The sequence below is a fragment of the Fringilla coelebs genome (assembly GCF_963513975.1).
Source record: "Fringilla coelebs genome assembly, chromosome: 1".
Taxonomy (NCBI): Eukaryota; Metazoa; Chordata; class Aves; order Passeriformes; family Fringillidae; genus Fringilla; species Fringilla coelebs.
Genome location: NC_140028.1, coordinates 114,427,562 through 114,447,553, shown reverse-complemented (window position 1 = coordinate 114,447,553; position 19,992 = coordinate 114,427,562). Strand labels below are relative to the sequence as shown.

At 41.1% G+C, this 19,992-nt stretch overlaps 1 protein-coding gene across 1 annotated transcript in view; it reads left to right on the top strand.

Moving 5' to 3' along the window:
* Nucleotides 1-19,992, top strand: part of RARB (retinoic acid receptor beta) — a 90,610-nt gene that overhangs the window by 44,384 nt on the left and 26,234 nt on the right. The window contains exon 3 of the mRNA XM_084226665.1: nt 956-1,097. Coding sequence (XP_084082791.1) covers nt 956-1,097 — 142 coding nt within the window. The remainder of the gene's footprint in view (nt 1-955; nt 1,098-19,992) is intronic.

The window sequence follows — 19,992 nt, the reverse complement described above, 5'->3', positions numbered from 1 at the left end:
TGAGTGAGAAGGTTAAATAGTGCTGTCAAATTTCCAAATGTCTGTTGCAGAAATACTTTTCCTGAATATCTGTGGGTTGAGCTCTAAAATGCTTAAAGTAATCCTCCTTTTTTTTTCTTCATTATTACATGATATTATCTAAAGCTTGGGGTTTAGTGAAATTAACTTGGGTTTTGCCTTTTTTCTGTGCCACCTAACCTTTCCATTTATGGCTATTTTTCTCTTTTTCACTTGTTGAAGGAGGATTTCAGTTAAATGATGGTCCTTAAGTACAAACCAGACCTCTAGGTTTCTTTAATTTCTGTTCAAGATCATTGTAATTACTTGATTATTTTCACAGCTGTATCTGAGTAAGAAAAAAAGTGCTGTAATTGGCAACTTTTACAAGTTCACAACTCAATAACCTGATACTGGAACTCTTCCACCTGCAGAAGCCTCATTAATTGCTGTAGGAGTTTCAGCAGTTAAGAGACCTGGGTTTCAGATTATTTCTCTTTTGAGGTGCAGCCTTCAAAATAGAGAGTCTCTGCAGTAACTAAAATAGATGGGACCTTCAGGCTGACTGAGTCTGTTATTGGATGAATGTCTGACTTCTAAGTGGATCTGGTAGGAAGGCTGTTGTTTACCCAACTCATTACTTACATTCATAAGCTCAAACAATTTTTTGTTGAGCTTTTTTGTAAAATCTAGGACTTCATTTCCTGAATGCTCTTACTAGTTCAAGCTTTGTTTATTTTGGCCTTAGGTTGCATTAGCTAATTAGTTTTTATTTAGGAGATGAGTCTTATGTTGCAACAAACAGTACTAAATTATAGTAAGACTGAGTCTTTAAAGATGCCATACTCCAGCCATAACTTTGAATTAGTTTTGTTACTTTAAAGCAACATTTGTGCCTGTCTCTATGGTTTATGGAAAGCTCAGAAGCTTACTTGATTTCTTTTTTTCTTGATTCCAGGGCTTTTTCCGCAGGAGTATCCAGAAGAACATGGTTTACACATGTCATAGAGATAAAAACTGTGTTATCAATAAAGTTACCAGAAATCGCTGCCAGTACTGCAGACTACAGAAGTGCTTTGAAGTGGGAATGTCCAAAGAATGTAAGTTGTCTCAGAAACAATTTATTGTTTGTCATATCCTACATACATGTGGCAGTCCTAAGGGGAAAAAAAATTATTATGCAATTATGTGATTGAAGCCAGTATCTGCATACATATGGAGGGAAAGGAGTATGAATTTTGTACTCAACTTTAGACCTGTATTTACAGACTCTGAGTCCTTAACACTGCAGCCTAAAAGCTGTGTGTTCTTACTGCCTGGACCCTCTCTGAAAGGTGAAACGAGCTGGCAAATGCTCTTCTCTAAACCTGCAAAGCCAGTAAACCTGACTATGCAAAGCACACCAAAACCCCAAAGGATTTTCCTCTTCCTTCTTTTCTAGAAATCCCTGGTTTGCCCTTTAAATTAACATTATAAAATATTTATGTAGAAATATGTGATATTCTCTTTTTCTGGTTTATTGATATCCCCATCAAGACTGAAAATATAGCTAAAAATGCCTTTTTCAGATCCCATGGGGTAGTGCTTCTGAAACTTTCTCATTTTTGATTGGATTGATTGCACTAGCAAAAAAGTCTCTGGTGTAGTGATCGGTTCGATTGTTGAGGGTTTTTACCTCTATCAGTGATGTTCCTGGTGTCAGTAGGTCAATACCAGTAAAAACCACTACAGAAATTTGCAGTGTGTGCATAAGAGAGGAGGGAAAATTGCCCAACGAGTTCTTAACTTTAATTCACCCACAGGAGTTTCTTGGAGAGAGTTTAAGATCACAGGAAAAGAAAAATTGATGATGATGAGGCATTTATGTCTGAACTATGATTTAAACTGGTTCTCATCTTCAGCATTTTACATCCCTGAGTTGTGTGGGGCATCCCAGTAGTTCCCTTCTCTGTACTTGGTCAGGCACTAGAGGTCCTGTAGTTATATTTGTCCCTCCTCACTGTATGCAATTTTTCTCTCCCACCCTCTCTTTCCTCTCAGAGAAAGAGTGTTGAGAAGTGGAGAAAGAGCCAGATACCTACTTTGGACCATTGTGCTGTGTTTCCAGCTCCTTTTAATGGAAATGGGAAGTTCTGGTTATTGGAAAGTTTCAAGCTACTGAGGGAGGAGGTCTTAAGATTTCCATTAATTCACTGTCTGTGTTGGGTTTTCTAGTTTTCTTGTGTGCCTGAAGTGCACTTTTCTGTACTTAGGGGTAGATCTGTTGGAGTGGAGACTATGATGGGAGTAAAGGAGAAGGTAGGCTAAAATGCAAAGTAATAAGATTGAATGAGGAGGATTTTATTGAGAGCTATTTCACTGCAGATGAAATGCACATGAAGCTGGGGTTTTTTCTCATAAAAACAGTATGATGTAGTTTGGCAGAGAAGAAAAAGCACTTTTCTCACCTGAGGGGTTGTTGGTCTTGAGTTCCTAAGTACTTTATCGCTGACGTGAAATGGTAATCTTATTAAATGCTGTAACGTCACATCGGAGTAGGTTTTGGAAGTATCAGCAGTATTTCTAACATGTTAACCAAAGTTACTTTGGATAAACTAGAAAGACTTACTGCCTTTTAGGTGATGGATTGTTTTTTCCCATAGGGTAACTGGAGCTTTGCCAGCAGGAATTAAGGTTTTGCTCTGCCTGTTTTCTGGGGTGAACTAAGTGAAATTGCCCTTTGGCAGTTGCCTTTATCTCAAAATTCTACAGGCACTGAAAGGGGGATAACAGGTTGGAGGGGGAACAGAGGATCCTGGAGAGAAGTGAGGGATGTCCTCTGGCTGCATTTCTGCAGAAGGCATTTGCAAGGGACCAGAGAAATTATTTTAAATGTCATCAGTTTGAATGCAGTGTGTCTTGTCTTCTGGGTTTAAGAACTAAGTCTGAAGTGATTATGTGTTATCCCTTCATAAACAGGAGCTTTTCATCTCTTAAGAGATTTGAGAAACTATTTTCTTATCTGACCTTCTTTCATACATATCTCTAGGTTTTAACTCCATTTCTTTAGAAGTTTATGTAAACAAAGGCACATCTGTCATTCGGGTTTTTCTTTTTCCCCCCAGTGCATTATTCACATTTTATTTTTTTGTCTTCTTACAGTTCTGTTATCTTGTAATGTGAAAGCCGTGAACAAAGGACAGAAAAAAGTATCAGAGAAATCTCACAGGGAAATATGCCTACAATGCTCAAACCAGTCCCAGTTGGGGAAAGTAATCATAATGGCACCTGCAAATAGGAACCCCAAGGTCTCTTCCCAGGAACTAAGGAGGAGTAGATACTGGTTTTCAGTATACAGAGTAATCTGTGCTTAAAAGCTGCAGTCCTGTGTTTATTTGTTCTGTCTTTAAAGGGCATGCAAAAGTACCTGCATATGCAGCTCCCTTTGAGCTTAATGAGTGTTCCTCACAAACATCAGAGGAGAGATGGGAACTAGGTGCATAGCCAGTGTGATAAGTAGAGGTTTAAGAATGGGGGTACAGTGTTTGAAAGAGAAGAGATACTGAGCAGTTCTTGTATGCTTTTATCTTGTTTCAGAGAATGAAGTGAGATGATAAAGGAATGCAACAAATTTGCATTTCTTTATAAGTTGTTTTGTTCATGTGGGGGGGGGGAAGCTATCTTCAACCCCATTTTACTCCCCAGATCTGATCAAGAGAGGTCAATAACTACTCTACCTCCAGGACAGAAGTGGAGCTATTTGCCTTGTGATAATATCTGCAAGACCTGCTGAAACTGGATCCCACTAGTGTAGGGACCATCTTTCATTGTGTAGTCCCTGTTGCAAAAAGTTTGTGCTCCAGATAGGCGAGACAAAGAGTGTAAGGGGAAACAACTTAGTGATGACTGCCTTATCATCCTACAACAGGACAAAACACAGCTTGAAATAAAACCCTGCTGTCTTTAATCAGATACCCTTCCTTCAGAAACTCCAGAGCTTTGTCCCTGAAACCTGAGCTGCAGCTCCCTGTTCAGGGCCTGGAGCCATTCCCTCCACCAGCACCACATCAGGTTTGGGCATTGTTATATGGCTGTCCCACCTCAGCTCATGTAGGAGCACTTAAGGGCCGTGTAGGTGCAGCTGAGGCTCTGGACCCCACTCCAAACCACTTCTGTCCTTCGTAGCCTCCCAGTTTGGTACTTTTAATTACCGCATAGAGACAAACGGTGATCATGCGAGATTCTTTTCTTGCTGCTGCTGAAGTGAGAAGGCTGACAGTGGCTCATTATGTGATGGAGAGCCTTAGGAAACTAACCTTTGCCCTTCCATGACGTGATCTCCACACTGCTGTTGAAGGCCCATCCTCGGCGTGACCCCAGGTGCCCGCCAGCATCTCGCTGTTGCTGGGATGCGGGCCCTGGGTGCTCAGGAGCTGCCGAGGGGTCACACGTACGGCGCTGCCTCCTGCAATTAAGGGAGCACGCAGGAAGCTGGGCAAAACTCTCCCACAAGAATGGACTCTTTCAAGCAGGATGCTGCAACAGTCACTTTGTAAGGTGAAACCTGCTCATAAAGAGAGCCTAAACTGGATTTTTTTTGTAGGGTATAAGGGCGAAGAAAATGGAGCTCCCTTCTGCCATAACTGCCCAGCAACTCTTCAACTTCGATCCTTTTTCATAAACTGTGTAGGCTGCAGGGTCTGTCACTGTACTTGATGATCTTTGGGGTCCCCTCAGACACAACCCAGCCCACATACTAGGGTGTGATGCAGAGAAGCCCTCTTTATATTGGCATAAATCTTGTCTGCAGTGAGCTCTAATAGAGCAAAATTATATTTATAAAGGCACAGAATTATTCCAGATTACTTCAGTGCACTGAAGCAATGTTCAGATTTGCAAATCTGCTTACAATTAACCTCTCTGGAGGAAGGGAAGGAGGAAGGGAGGGAATGCAGGGGAATTATCATGAAGATGAGAGAATCTGGTTTCTGTGCTCTGTATTTGTTGGGGATTTTTTAACTTGCCCAGAAATGTCTGTTACTCTTTGTCACAGAATTGAGTCTTATAATATTTAAATGTTCATGCTTCTTGGAACATGTGATTACATTCTGCTACTGAACAATAGAGTTGAATGGATTTACTTATTTTCATTCTAGTTGAAATTGGCAAGCAGGAAACATCAGCTTGAGGAACTGTCATGTTTGTATTTTTTATTTCTCTTTAATTTTTTCAGTCTCCTTAATGAAGCATGATTCCATCTGCAGTGAGTGGCTAAGTGGAGGGCTAGTCTGCATAGTTGCATTTGAGAAGTTCATGCAGATTTCACTGATGTAATTTTAAAGTGAACTAATTAGAATGCATGCAATCTTTATTTAGCTGTTAGTCAGAACTGAACCGGGGTTGTTTTATTCTTTTTAGCCAGCAGGAAGCACTGGATTTAGGAATTGTTTCTGCTTTGCTACAGGCTAGATTTTTAACTGGATGCCTGAATACCACAGAGTGGCTGGGGGCTTTTTCAAAAATTCCAGAGTAGTTGCCTTGCCTGTTAACTTGCTTTCTCGAGAGGCAGGAGCTAAATATCAGAGTAGAAATCACAAACCCCTGAATTCTGTTCTGGGACTTATTCCTCTCTCTAAACTCTACAAGCTGATTATTCTGTCTTTCCTATCTTGAGAGATAAAAATTACATCTTTTCACAGGGGCTGGGAGACCTTGTATTGTGCTTTGAAAGTAGAAAGATGTAAACTGTGAAAATACCAATTAAATTAAAAATTGGAGAATATAGTTAGTGGGGAAGCTATGCCCAAGCCATAGAGATCACATATTTTTAAATTTTGTTTTTTAAGGATGTATTGTTTTGGAGATTTTTTTCAGTTGCTAACCAGATAGGAAATCTTGTAATTTTTTTTTTTTTTTTTTTTTGCACAGGCTGAAAAATTGGGAACTTTTAAAAGTTAATGCCAAACTCTCAATATCACTAATGGGGAGATTGTTTTAAGATGACAGCAAAGCTAATGGGAAGGGTCTTCCCTGCAATAAAAACCACAGTGCTCTAGTGTCAGCCTGTGCTCTGCCAGTGATAATGCACACTTTGTTATGCTGGGTGGCTGAAAATGATCTACATACAATTAAAATTCTCTTGTAGAGAACTGGGTTCTACTTGTTGTGCATTGTTTCCCATGGTTAAACAAACATCTCTTGCTTTCCATGTCATTTTTTTTGTCTTCAAAGAAGCAGATCTGCTTTTCCTTTCTCCTTTTGGGGTCTGCTTCTTCTGTGTTTTAGCCTTTACTCCTGATTTTGCATAGCTTTCTCTTGCCAGCTTTAATGTTTAAAGGAGCAACTTAGATTGAATGTTATTATCCATAATTTACTCTATGTTCTGTGAAGATGGTTATGTAATAGCAGTAATTGCATCAACTCACCTAATGAGCTTTCCCTCCAGTGCCATGTACAGCAGATTAATAGCCCATGAATTCATTTGCAGCTCGTTGTGTTTCAGAAAAGTATTTCAGTCAGCAATTAATAAACTGCTAAAGAAAATAACATAAAAAATGATTTTTTTTATTATGTTAACTCTCCAGCTGAACAATTTATTGGCACCTTTCATGATGTGGCTAAGTAAATTCTCTCCTAATTCCTCAAGCGCAGTGTGATTAGTGAACCCTGCTCAGCTCAAGACTGTCTGGTAATTAGTGTGATCTTTATATCCTAAAATGTTAGGGAAAAGTAAGAATAGCATCCTAATGTTCTCTTTTTCTTCTATTCCTTGCCTTTCAGGCATTATGCAAATAGCTGTAACTTTAAACTGCAGCATGCTCTTGCTGCAAATTTTTTTCCCCCCTTCCTTGCATAGAAACCCCATAATTGTGTAAGCTAAGAATTGAAGACCTCGGCCAATAAACAACCCCTGGCACTGTTTCTGCGCTGCTTGTTGTGGGCTGCAGTGTCCCATACCTCCCAAGTGGTGGGACACAGCCCGAAGCAGGGACCCGAGAAAGGTCACGGGGTGCTGCTGCCCTGAGGAAGGTAAACCAGGGGTCAAATGCCACTGGAGAGGGAGATGCCAGGAGAAAGGCATGGAGAGGGAAGAGAGAACAGGGAAAGTCCTGTGTTTTGCAGTGTAAAAGGGGATGATTGAACCCAACAGGAGAAGAGCAGCAGTGAAATGCCAGGGCTGCAACCACCTTTGCTACGAAAGTGTCTGGGGAAAGGGGAAGAAACTGCTGTGTGTGGCCACACTTGCCGGTCTGCTCTAGAATTACTGTTTCTATGCTTTTTCTTTTGGTTGGTGCTAGTGTTTGGGGATTTTTTTTAAATTGAATATCAAGTTTTTCATGTTTTACACGATTTCTTTTTGAAAATAAACTGTTATCTTCCTGCCACTACCATCCCTACTCTCCCAGTCCAAAAGAAGCGCTTGGCTTGTCTTCAAAAGTAGCAAAATATATATTTTAAAATATTTTCCCTCATTTTGGGCTCTTGAGGACTGAGTAAGCATAAAGGGAATTCCTTCAATAAGCTCATACGGAGATTGATTACATGTCCTCAGCTGGAAGTTACATTAAGACTTATTCACTAAGGTATAGCTACCGTTGTGAACTTTTCAACGCTCTCTGCTGTCTCTATGACAACACAGATCCTGGCAGAAGTTACCAGGGCTCGTGTGGTCTCTGCAGCCTTAGTCTGCATCCATCAATCCTAGTCCTCGACGACTGTAAATGTGTGCCTTTCTTACGTTTTTGCGTAACAAGGTGTTTTATTAAATTTGTGACACTTCTAAAGTTATTACTCTAATCATTTGTACTGCCGTACGCAACCATGCTCTAATAGAGATGTGCTTTAGGAAAGGACTTTCTGAAAGGCTCTCAATCTTGTTCTGTGGAAGATATTCAGCTGAGTGGGACAGCGCCCTTGTACAAGTAACTTTTCTTTCATTACAGGTGAACTTAAGGTAGCTAGAGCCTGGGAAAAGCATAATGCACACCCAGTCTAATTTCTGCTTAGATCTGCAGCACACTCCAGAGAAGTGCTCGCTACTGTTCAGTGCTCTAGCAAAGTCCACAGACCTTGCTGAAGACAACCTTATTTTAAAGGAACCTGTAATGTGTCTGTTAGTGCTTGCAGCTCAGGTTTCTGTGGCATTCCTGCCATGTGCCACCTTCTGCGGAGATTCTTCTCTAGAGATGGGGCTTTTTCTTGAGAACAGTTGGCATTGACACAGGTCTTAGTTTTCGTTTTACACTTTTGGGGTGTTTTAGGAATCATCAGATGCTTTCTTTTCCGTCAGTTTCCCAGTAAATGGCATTTTGGGCAGGTATTTCTTACAAAATCACTTCTCTGAGATCTTGTTCTTTTTCTGGACTTTTTCTGTTATTTCTCATCCCCTCCTTTGGTTTATAGCATTATTTCAAATTGTATGTGTAAAGACACTGGTTCTATGCATATGTGTTGCCATTGCAGGTTGCCTTTGCCTCTTCAGTTTGGTATCCCAGCTGCTTTCATGGCAAGGAAAACCCTGGGTTATCCTTTCTGCATTGTCCTGTGCTGGGCAATGCTGCTGTAAGAGCAGATGGGAAACCTGGAGGTAGCCAGTCCCTACCCAGTCCTTGCTCTCCTAAGAATGATGCTGAGGCCACATTTGCTTTGTCATGCGGACATAACTGCTGAGACCCCAATCCCATGACCTCAAAAGCTTTGTTTCAGAGCTTCCATTCTTCCTTTATGCACTCAGTTCACTGCCTCGTATTCCTCATTCGGATCATTTTGTTGTTTGGGGACGCAGGGCATCTTTGCATCTCTCTTTCTAATTGCCATTGTGCCATGTGGCTTGCACTTTGTATAGGCCCTTGTGGTTTCTCTGGTATTTTTTTCTCCCTTTTTATTTTTCCCCCCCTAATTTATTTTTTTTTTATTATTTTGGGATGTTGAATCCGAAGGATGGAGAAATGTCAATGAGATAAATATCAGTCTGGGAACGAGCAAGTTGCCAGTGTTCTGGGCCTTGAAGCTAAACATGGGTTATTTGGTTGTCAGGCCAACCTGAAAATGTTATCTACAGTAGCCAAGGTTCATGAGAAATGCAGTAAATTGTTCCCGAGAGTTCTGGGAAGTCTGAACTGCAACAACCCGAATGTTCCTGAAGGACTCTCTATCAAAGGAGAGGCGTATTTGGTCCTTCTCCTCAGAAGAAACAAATGGGAGAGTGTGTATATCTTCCTGCTGGTTTATATCCACAAACTTTTGTTTTCCTGGTGATGGCTTTACTGGAAACAGTCTTGCACGGGGTAGGTGCCTCTGCAAAAGACCAAGAAGCAAAGCTTTCACTGGCCTCTCTGCGGAGAGCCGCTCCCGTGCTGATGGTGTGGAAGATGGAAAGCAGGCGCTCAGAAACCAGTAAGCGCTCAAAGACGCTTTAGGAAGATCTCTCCATAAGTAGACGAGGCCATGGATTTCCCTCTGCTGCTGTCAGGCTCTCACGGCTTGCTTTCATCTGCTGGATAAATTGTTAGAGCAGAGGGAGTTTTCCACTGCCGGGCCTGCGATAAGCCGGCTGACACGTTGCAGCTCCTCCTGCTGCGATGCTGGCCCTAGGACTGGGCTCTAAAAATAGCCTCGATTTGTTTTTAGGTTGACTTTGTATCACATGCTCGTTTTAAAATACATCAGAACAGTTAATTTCCAGTTCTTCAGCGCTCATGTGGAAAGTGTAAAGGATTTTTTAAAGTAGATGGTGTACAAGGAGTAGAAATAGCACCCTTTCTATCCAAACTTAAATAACACTCAGCTGCCAATTCTATAAAAGGAAAAAGAAAGATCATAAGGCGTTAGAATTTTTAATGTCCTCTAGCCCAAAATGAACAGAAATTATTTTGCCCCATCTTATTTTACTCCAGTACTTGTTTGCACACTTGCCTGTTTCTGGAAGCTCTTAAATGTTTAAATCTAGCTCTCATGAAAAGTCTGTCAATCAGACAACAGCTCTGAAACCTGACTTCTACAAGTTGTAGCTTAAAGCCCTACAGGCGGTGCCTGTGGCTGATCGGCATATAATGAGCTGTGGGATCGTTTCTCAGTGCCATGCATCCGTAACCAGTTGCTTGTTGTTGATATAAACAAATTTGGTAAGTAAATGTGAGGAAATTGTCTGACTTTGGAGACATTTACCTGAATTTCAGAGTTAAAGCTAAGTGGAATTCTTCCTTTCCCCTAGCAAAAAGTGCAACAGAAAGCAAACATGCTTTTAGTTGGATTACAGGCATGGTTAGTCATCTGACAGACAGTTTTAATGGAGTCACAAAGACATGCTGGGGAAACATGCTGACCTACTTTTCTTTCTTTCTTTTTCTTCAAACTTCGAAGCAAGTGAAATGTTAATTTTAAAACTCTCCATAAAGTTAGACTTTGGTGTAGGAGCTCATTTTGTAATTTAATGTATTTACACTTCTGTTTAGGGTATGATAGATTGTTTTGGTAACTGAATTTCATCAGGTTGTTTTTGTTAGGAAATTGGGTTACATCTGAGAAATCCATATTCTTCCCCCTTTGCAGGACAAAGCAATCAGCTTCAAGTTAATGAATGATTTAAGTCCAATCCTCTGAGGGAGGACTTTACAAACCATTGAAAATAACAGACTAACAAAGCCTATTACATTTTTATCATTTTCAATGCATTACATTTTTAAACATTTGCTGTCTTTAAACTTGGGGGAAGAAGGATTACTGGCAGATAGTGTTATGCATTTTTTACTTTTTTTTTTTTTCCTATGTTAAGGAGGTTGATGCTCCACCTAAGTATTTTCTTGGAGGCAGAACTTGATGTATTTGAACCTGGGAAGCTCTTTACTGTAAAACTTAAGAGCTTGACCTTAAATCAAATAGGAAAACTTAGCAATGAGGATGGATTAAAACATCGCAGCGATTCTAAATTGAATGATACTGGGTGATAAAGGAAAGTGTTTTAGGAATGCTGTGGACCACCTCACTCCTTCAGCAGCAGGCACACATGCAATTTGTCAGATGGCTGAGGGGTGCCCTGGCAGAGCGCTGAGCTCCATTTGCTTTGCAAGTGGGTTTGGTGGAGATGTCACTGCGCAGTTGAAGGAGCGGGAGGACATCATTCCTTGACACTCTGGTCCATCCAGGGACACTGTTTTCACCTGCTCTGTCTCCTCCTGTTTCCATCATTAACAGGTTTTCTGCTGTCACTCAGCCCTGGTGCAATGGGTGCTGCTGCAAATCCTTTGCTTCCTCCCATCTCTCCTTGTTCTTAACTCCCAACAAGCTGATTTACAGTTGGCATCATGGAAATAGTAATACAATGGAAGAGAGACAGAAAAAATGGAAATTGCCAGAAAGTCCTGAAGTTTATGGGGAGTTTTACATTTCACAGAATCCACAAATTACATGTACTCTTACGAAGTGCAGTAATTTTACATACTGTGTACTTCTAGAGAATGTTCCAGTGGCAAAGATTGAGATCTAATTTTTATAGTTCTAAAAATTAAGTGTAAAATGTTGGCTAATACATGAGAGTTTCTTCTCTATCTCAAGAAGGCTGATAGTGGCATTGCACAGGTCTTAGCCATTTTGTAAGCTGGAGACACCAGTAGAGGAAGCCCAGGAGGACAAATCAGCAGTAAGTGAATGTCCTTATGCACTTAACTGCTGCACCTCACATGTTCAGCATCCCTCACTGCACCACAGCTGTGCTTCATGCAAGGACTATCTTTCCTGTGTCTTTCTTGCCATAGCACTTCTTTTAGGTGAGCTGTGACATGGTATGTTTTGATTCTAGTGGAGACACAACTGGGAAAACACACTCAAAAAAGCATCACGTCTAAAATTTCATTCGAGAATGAATGATTTTCTTTTTTCTGATACAGGAAAGTTGTTGCTGCTGGATGAGCTTGAATTGCTCTCTGAGGCTGCCTCTTTTGGGCAGGGAGCTCTTGTGTTTCCAATTAGGGGTCTTGTGAAGATTGGTGAAGAGGTCCAGAGCTCAGTGTGTGTTTGGTCTTGTAGTCCACATTGTTCTGGGCTGCACCATCTGCTCCAGGATCAAACCCAAGTGTTCCAGATCCACGTGACAAGTGACTGTCAGTTCATAAGAGCCTGTTGACAGCAATTTTTTACAAGAAAGATGTTTGATTTTCCCTTTCAGTAATTTGGAAGAGAAGCTCAATGCATACTTTCCCCCCTGCCCCTTCTTTGGATGCTTCTTCAGGTGAACACTGCTATTAAATCAGAACATCCAGAAAATAATTTTAAATGGAAAAGGAATGAAAATAGTAAAAAAAACAATAAATAGAAGCAAAAGAATAGGTGTTACTGAGAAAAAGAAGCCCTATTATGTTCAAACCTCTCTCATAACACAGGGAAAAGTAAACAGGGCCAGAGGGAAGCAAGCATAAATATTTTATTCCTTTAGTTCTGAAGAAGGCTTAAATCCTGTTTGTCCTCAGAAGAGAGTCAAAGCCTTTTCTTGGCAACTTTTCCTGTTGTTTTCTGAGTCAGCTACAGCTATTTCACATGTTTATTAGGAACATTATTCCTACTAGAACTTAGGCATTGTAAGGTGTGAACCTACATAAACTACACAGACCTATCAGCTGCAGCTTATAGGGTATGAAGTATAAACCCATGAGGTTTGGGGTCTTCTTTCTTGGCTGGGGGAGTGAGGCAGGGAGGTAACCTTATGGTAAAGGGGCCTTGAACTAATGGAGGAGGAATATTTACAAATATTCCCTAGAAACCAGGGTGTGGGAAAAATGAGGCAATTAAGAGGAATCACTAGATACCCTGTCTTAATAGTTTATTATATATATTTTTAATGAGTATTTAATCCCTAATGCTGTGTGATGGATTAGAAAAGAGGGGGACTCAGGCCTCTTTCTGTGCATACTTTTATGTTTCCCCTTCATTGAACATTTTCTCTGGGCAAATTGTTTAACTTGAGCTGGTTGGAGGTGTTCCAGCACAACAGAGCTTTGCTGAAAATAACATTGGGTTGAATTCCAAAATGAAGAGTTGTCTGTTGTGTTCAGATTTGCAGAATCTCGGGATGAGTTACAAGGGGGGCCGGGAAGGAGCCTTGTCTGTTCCTGTCCTCTGTGTTGCACATCCCAGGCCCTGGGGGACTTGGCTGTACTGTGTCTACCATGCATCCTGGTGCTCTGGGCAGTTCTGCAGCTGCATGGGCAGGTGGATGTTCATCAGCTTTTTTAGGAACTGAATAAGCCTCTGCATTTGGAAATCTTGAGGTTTTAGCCCATGCTTCCCATGGGGGTTGTAACCCTAGAGCAATACCCTGTGGACCTCTTAGAAACCCTTCTGTTAGTGCATCTTTCATCTTGAACTTGCCACAGTCTTGTAGAAGACCACCCCAGCTGGACACAGGCACCCAAGCTGTGTGCAATGAGTTCAGGGCCCAATCCCACCTGGTGATAAATGTGAAAGATTCGTCACCAGCATCAATGAGATACAGTGGGGCTAGCAGCCACCTGTGATGCCAGGTGATCCGTGCTGGGTAGTCACTTCTAGTGCCAACTGGGGACCACCACCCTCATTTAGTTAAGGACCAGCTGTGTGTTGAATTCAGTCTCCTTGCCCAGCCCTTGGCTTCCCTTTCAGATGTCATCTCATGTCCAAGTTGCATCCTTTGTTTTCATGGAGAAGTCTGGGAAAACTAGGTCAGTTTATCCAAGTAGAAATTATTATTTTATTGAGTTAACTCTGTGTTGACCTGCTGCCTATTTGCCTTCTCAAAATGAACTCCCTTGTGTGCACTAAATCTTGCCCTGGAAGTTGCAGAGCCCTCAGTAATCACTTTGATTTCAAATCAAAAATAAAAAGACTGCTTTTCTTAGTATCTTTTATATTTCCTGGAAACAAGTGTCTGTCTGCTTTGTTTCTTGTGTGATCACTACATCAGGCTGGTCTGGTGTGCTGTGAAAGTACTTAATGTAAAAAGGTTATGTGCTGGCTTTTCTGGGGATATTTAAAAGATCTTATGGAGAAATCAGGATTTGATTCTGCTTGACCCTGACTGATGGAATTAAGCTCTTTAAGCCAGTTCTGTAGTTACTAGCGTGCCTTCTTTTAAAAATAATCTGGTCCACTTACTCCTGCTATTTCAGAACTTCAGTCCCAGACAATAAAGCTTTTTTTTTGCTTTTTTTTTCTTTTTTTTTTTAACGAAAGAATATTTGGAATGTATTTTTAAAGAACTCCTTTGGCATTGTACATGAAAGATAAAATATATCAAAATAGACAGTCTGATAATTAGGTGCAGGCTTGTGGAGTGATTCATGTCATAATGTGAATGCTGAAACAGCTGAGGTTGCTGCAGGTGTGCTAAGGGAATTCGACCCTGTAATGCCGTGATCCTTCTGCCTCTACATAAAGCAGGAGTACAGATGTCTGGAGAGCCTGCACTAATAGATGAGAAGCAGTATTTTTGCATGTGAATTATGGATGGAGCAGTATTTATTAAAGGCAGAAACAAGGGCCTTTGTCTCCCAGGCACCTTTTGCTTTGAAGAGTCGCACTAAAGCCTGCTGCTGTCCCAGGAACTGAGATCCCAGAAGTGAGCTGGGGCTTCAGCTGCTGCCTGTTAAGCCTGGCTGGAGCTCAGAGCTGAGTTATGCCATGCATGGGTAGAAAGGGATCCAAAGAAAAGACTGGGAGGCAAAGGCCTTTAAAGTGCCTCAGCTGGTGGGTGCAACGCTTCGGGGTGGGCAGTGAGATGCTGAAGCTGAAAGTGAATAAACTTGTTTACCTGTGGCAGGAGCCAGCTTCAGCAGGGCTTTCCTGGAGACTGCTGGCTGGCTTGGCATGGCTTTCCTGAAATCCTGAGTTGGAAAGAAAAAGAAGTCCCCTGACCTCACTCCTTGCTTTCTCCTTAGTTTACAGTTGGTGAAAACAGGACTATGTAATCTTCAAAAAAATTGCCCCACCCCAACAACAAATCTGCAGATTGTTTATTCCAATTGCTCAGCTTTTGGGAAGGGAAAGGATGTAAACAACACACTAAAATGCAGTGAGATGCAACAGTATTGTTTGGGCATGTAACTTTCCCATTTGATGAAGCCTTTTTTTTTTTTTTGTAGTATTATGGCAAAACAACTTTAACAACACACACTGTTATTTAAAAAAAATCAAACCCACCTGCCGTCCAAGCCCCCTGGCCAGTGCAGATCTGTGCCCACCAGCTGTGTTGGACTGTGCATCAGTGTGAGGCTTAAACAGACAATTTTTTCTGGCTGATCTAGCAGGGCTTCTGGTCCACCTGGCTTAGTGATACTGTTCTTCCCTTCTCCTGCTGCTTCAGCTAGCCAGGAGGGTAAGCTTGAGTAGGGTGGCTGAGCGTGATTGTGGGGTGCACAGTCTTTCCCCCCTGCCCTCCACTTTGGGTGCCAATCCTGGCGCCTTGAGAGATGGAAATAACCTCCCAATTGCAATTCTATTTTATTTTGTTTTAGTAGTAGGAGTACGAACAAGCTTTTGCATTTAGGAAGGAATATGTGTAAGCTCGTAATGGTGTGTTTTCCACATTTGCTTCGGAGGAATAGGTAAATAGATTCTGAGCTATTTCTCTGCTTTTATTGTCCCTGGCCTAGTGGGAGGCCAGGGCTGCAAGCTGCCGAGGCTGTAACGCAGACAAGCGCTGCGATTCAAGACTGCAGCTCCCTTTCTTCAAACATGCTGGGAACAACTGTTCCTGCGCCTCCATGAGCTCAATTTATGGTTGCGGGAGGCGATGTGTTCCCCGCGCCTGACGAAGCACCCGCGCACGCAAAGCCTCTGCAGACGTGTTGTCAGTTGGCAGCTCTCTCGCTAGATGCACCTTTACACAATTGCACAAGCCACCAGGAGGTACAAATGTGAAATTCAGCCTTGGGGGCAAAACAAAGAAATGAAACCTAGGTATGAATGCAGTGTTATCCATCTGCAGATACAGATATTAGACCTGATCTCCCACCACGCTACTGTAGCTTTACACTAATAGGACTCTGCTGCGATCGGTGGAGTGGCACCATTGCAAGACAAAAACAGCAATGGGGAGAAGTTGAGGCTGTTATTTTTAATTCTGGTAAATAATGTAGAGAGTGAACCCTGTTTGGGGAAAGGCAGCCTGTGTTCACTGTGTGAAACCATCCATAATAAAAGGGAGGGATGCAGTGACACACTGTCTTGGTATCGCTCCTGAACTTCTTACTTCTGGGGAGCCATTGCCCTGAGTCCTGTGTGTCCGTGGGCAAGCAAAAGGAAGGGGTCTTCCAGCTCACCTCCTTTTTTTGGTAGCTTTTCCATATGCTGTCCCGTAAAGTCAGTTTTATCATGCATGACCAGAATTTGTCCTGTAGCTTGGACTCATTCATTACATTGAATAAATGTACTTATTATGGAAAGTTATTTTATGGAAGGAGTCTGTTGGTGGCATTGTCAGGAAAGAGGTTGCAATTTGTCATGGTAGGTAGCTTGCTAGTTAAGTGAAAAGTTAAGTCATGTTCTTTTCCTCAGTGTATGTCAGAATAAGAAATAAAATAGCTGTGGCAGGTTGAAGCGTGAAGCGTTACAGGCTGGCAGTGGGCAGGGATAGTGTGCAGTGTCTGGTCTTAGCTTACAGCCATGCACTTCCTTGGCCATCAGTGGTCCTGGATAATGCCCAGCAAATTGAAATGAGGACTTTGAATAACCCCAGCATCTCCCAGTTGCGAGGCATCATACTACCATAACTGTCTCCTAAGAGAAATTAATGTAATATCTGTAGATAAGTAGACTGATTTACCTTTTGATGACCCTGGAGAGAAAGGTCAGATCCAGGGTATTTTTGCTCATAATCGGTTATCCATAAAGAGTTAGTGTACCAGGCTTCAAGATTGTAGCTCAAAAGGGCAGTTGCTTTGAGAAGGTAGCTTGAAAGGGCACCTCAACAGCTGAAATCAGATGAGACAGATTTAATGGCCTCTCAGTAATTTCTGACTGAAAGTTCAGAGTTTGAAATTTAGGGATTTTTTCTTCACCCAGCCTATGGTAAAAGAAATGCACTATAGCCTAATAGAAATTTATTTTCAGGCTGAGTATTTAGAAGAGGTTTTCAACTGCTGCATATACATTTGGTCACTTCAGCTGTAAGGAAGAGAAAGAATAATCACTTTGTGTTTGTGGTCTTGTGTATTTTTAGCTAATGTGTTAAGACACTGCAATTCCAGAAAAGCTGTCCTCCATTTCTCCAGAGTGTTTTGATTTAACCATCTGCATGCAGAATTTTGTCTAGACTGCCACAGAAGTTAGTAGTAAATCCACTGGGGTCTTGGCAGCCAAAACAGTAGATAGAAAGCACAGTGCTTTGCTTCCCTGAGGGTTTTAGTTTCATGGGGATTCTGCCACAGGCTGGCACTTCTCAGCGGGTTACCCGCAAAAGCCCTGTAAATTTAGGGAACCTCCCCAGAGGGAGTGATTGATTTCCAAAGCTCCTTCCCATTCCTGCATTGTGCAGGGAAGGGAAAGACTGGCAATACCCACTGGGTGATGCAATTACTTGCAAACCTGTTGCAAGTGGCACGGTAGATCTTAATAAAAATCATAGGTTTTATGTTGAGAGTAAGGAAGTCACCGATTTCATGCAGAATACTAAGAGAGATGGGGCATGACAAGTGAGGAGGGAATGACAAGTATAGTTTAATTTAACAGCTGCACAAGATGCACAGGGACATTGCAAGACCTGCATGTGGAGATACTTCATCTCACATGTGGGAATTTCTGGCTATATTAAGTAACTTGAGGTGATGCCTGTGTGAAATACAGATGGAAATATACCAGTGAGTAAATTTTGTCCGAGTCAATGAGTATGGCTAGGCTATTTCCATGGCAGATACATTGGTGGGTCTTCACAGGAAATACTAGTGATTTATTCTGCCTGCAATTGTTAATGCTAACAACCTTCAATAGCTGTTTAAGCATCAGCTGCTTAGAGTGTGTGGATTATCCTATTTCACACTGGCAATTAGTTGATGATATTAAAGCACTTTGAAAATGGAAATCACAGGGCAAGTGCTTTTTAAACAGTTAATCATTTAATGTATAATCCCATCTCTCCAGCTACTTTGATATTAATATGTAGGGAGATGGTAAGGGAGACCAAGGAGTCTGCTTTCAGTACAATCCCTGGTACAGGTGCTGTGCCCTGTCTGTCTTGCCTCTGACTCAGCTGCTCCTCATCCTCTACCTGCCCACACCCATGTGCTGCAAAAAACATTTTCTTCTGTTTTTTTTTCCCCACTTGTTTACTGTCTTTCTGTTTTTGCAACTTCATAGTTTCTCATTTGTTCTTAGGACCTGTTTGGGGAGTATTCCATTTGTATTTCTGGAGTCCTGATTTTTATTCTTTGTGCAGTTAGTACTCTGTTTGGCATGTTCTGCAGAACTTGAACCACTCCCAAAATACTATAGTAAATATAAAGGTAGACATTAGTTGGTATATTCATACACTTGGAAAATGCTTACGGGATTGTGGTGGGGGTGGGTGGGGGGGGCAGTTTGTTTGTTTGGTTTTTTTGGGGGATTATTTAGTTGGTTTGATTTTTTTTTTTTTTTTTTTTGTCCTGTCCTTCTGCAACATTCAAGACAAATGTGCTTGTAGAACCATTTGGTTTCCTTCAGGAGTGGTTTTGTGTCTCGGATTGGAAGTTCTAGGTATCCCAAGTATGATAGCTGCTGATTTTGCCTCTAGATGTCTTAAAATTTAAAAAAAAATATATTTTTTTAAAAAGATAGTGCAATAATATAAAAATCTAAATAAATAAGTAAAAGAATACCAGAGGCATACCTTTCAGCTAATTTCTAGAGATATTTTTCTCAGCCTGTTGTTTTGCATTGGCTTTTCAGTTTTGGTCCTACATCTGATTTCAGATGCTATTGGGTTTTTGTTAAAGGACTAGAAACTCCTTTTCTTTTGCTCATTCCACTTACTAATATTTCAGGGATGTGACAACAGCAGGTGCCAGATTTCACATCTAAAATAAAATTGTTCAGACTGATGAGAATCCTTGAAACCACAGGTGAAGTTTCAGGCCAGTTAAATAAAGCTGTAGAGCATCCATTTGTATCATTCATTCATATAATGAAACCTGTTCTTATAACTCAGCTCTGATATATTAACCCCGCAGTTATCCTCACACATAAATGGGAGATGTGTTGCTTTCGTCAGGATATAACCATATAAATCCCCTGTGCATGAATGGAAAAATAGAAGCCCTAAGGCTATAGGTATCAAAGGTCTCCCCTATACTTACAATAGCCTAATAAGGTTATTTTGAAGGCATAGGTAATTACTCACAGGCTCCCTATAGCCAGTGATTCATTGTTCACTACTGAAACATTTCTAAATGAATTATGTTTTAAACAAGCAAATCCTTGGCCTTCGCTTTTATGGGAGGAAAAAGAAAATGGGAGGGACACGAAATTCCACCATTTTCTGTGTTAAGTAAAGTACACTGCTTGCTAGTTGAAAGGTCCCTGGTATTTGAAGCAGTTTAAATGTGCTGCCATGCTTCTTGCTGTTTTGAATGCCTATTTCTGAATTTCACATTTTGATAAAAATATTATTGTTGTCATTAAATTGATATTTAGAAAAGACTGGATACTAGAGCTCAGCGCAATGAATAAAACAGTTGGAGTTAACTATCCCTGGGGATAGAATCAATCACTGTTGTAGAAGAGGGTGACATTTAAAAAAGAAACTCAGAAGAAAATGTCATGCTTAAAAAATTAGATTTAAACGCACTAGCTCCTGATTGATTTTTATTGCACTCACATGGATACACTGATTGATTATCAGCCTTACAAATGTTTAGTACCTTTCTCACTTCTCTAATAATCAGAATAATCTAATTTTCAATGTCATTTAAGTTACCATATTCAAGGTTATAATAGATCATATTTCTAATAAAACATAGCAATTAGTAATGAATAATACGAAGCTGCAAGGCAGAGCTCAAATTTACCTTCCTC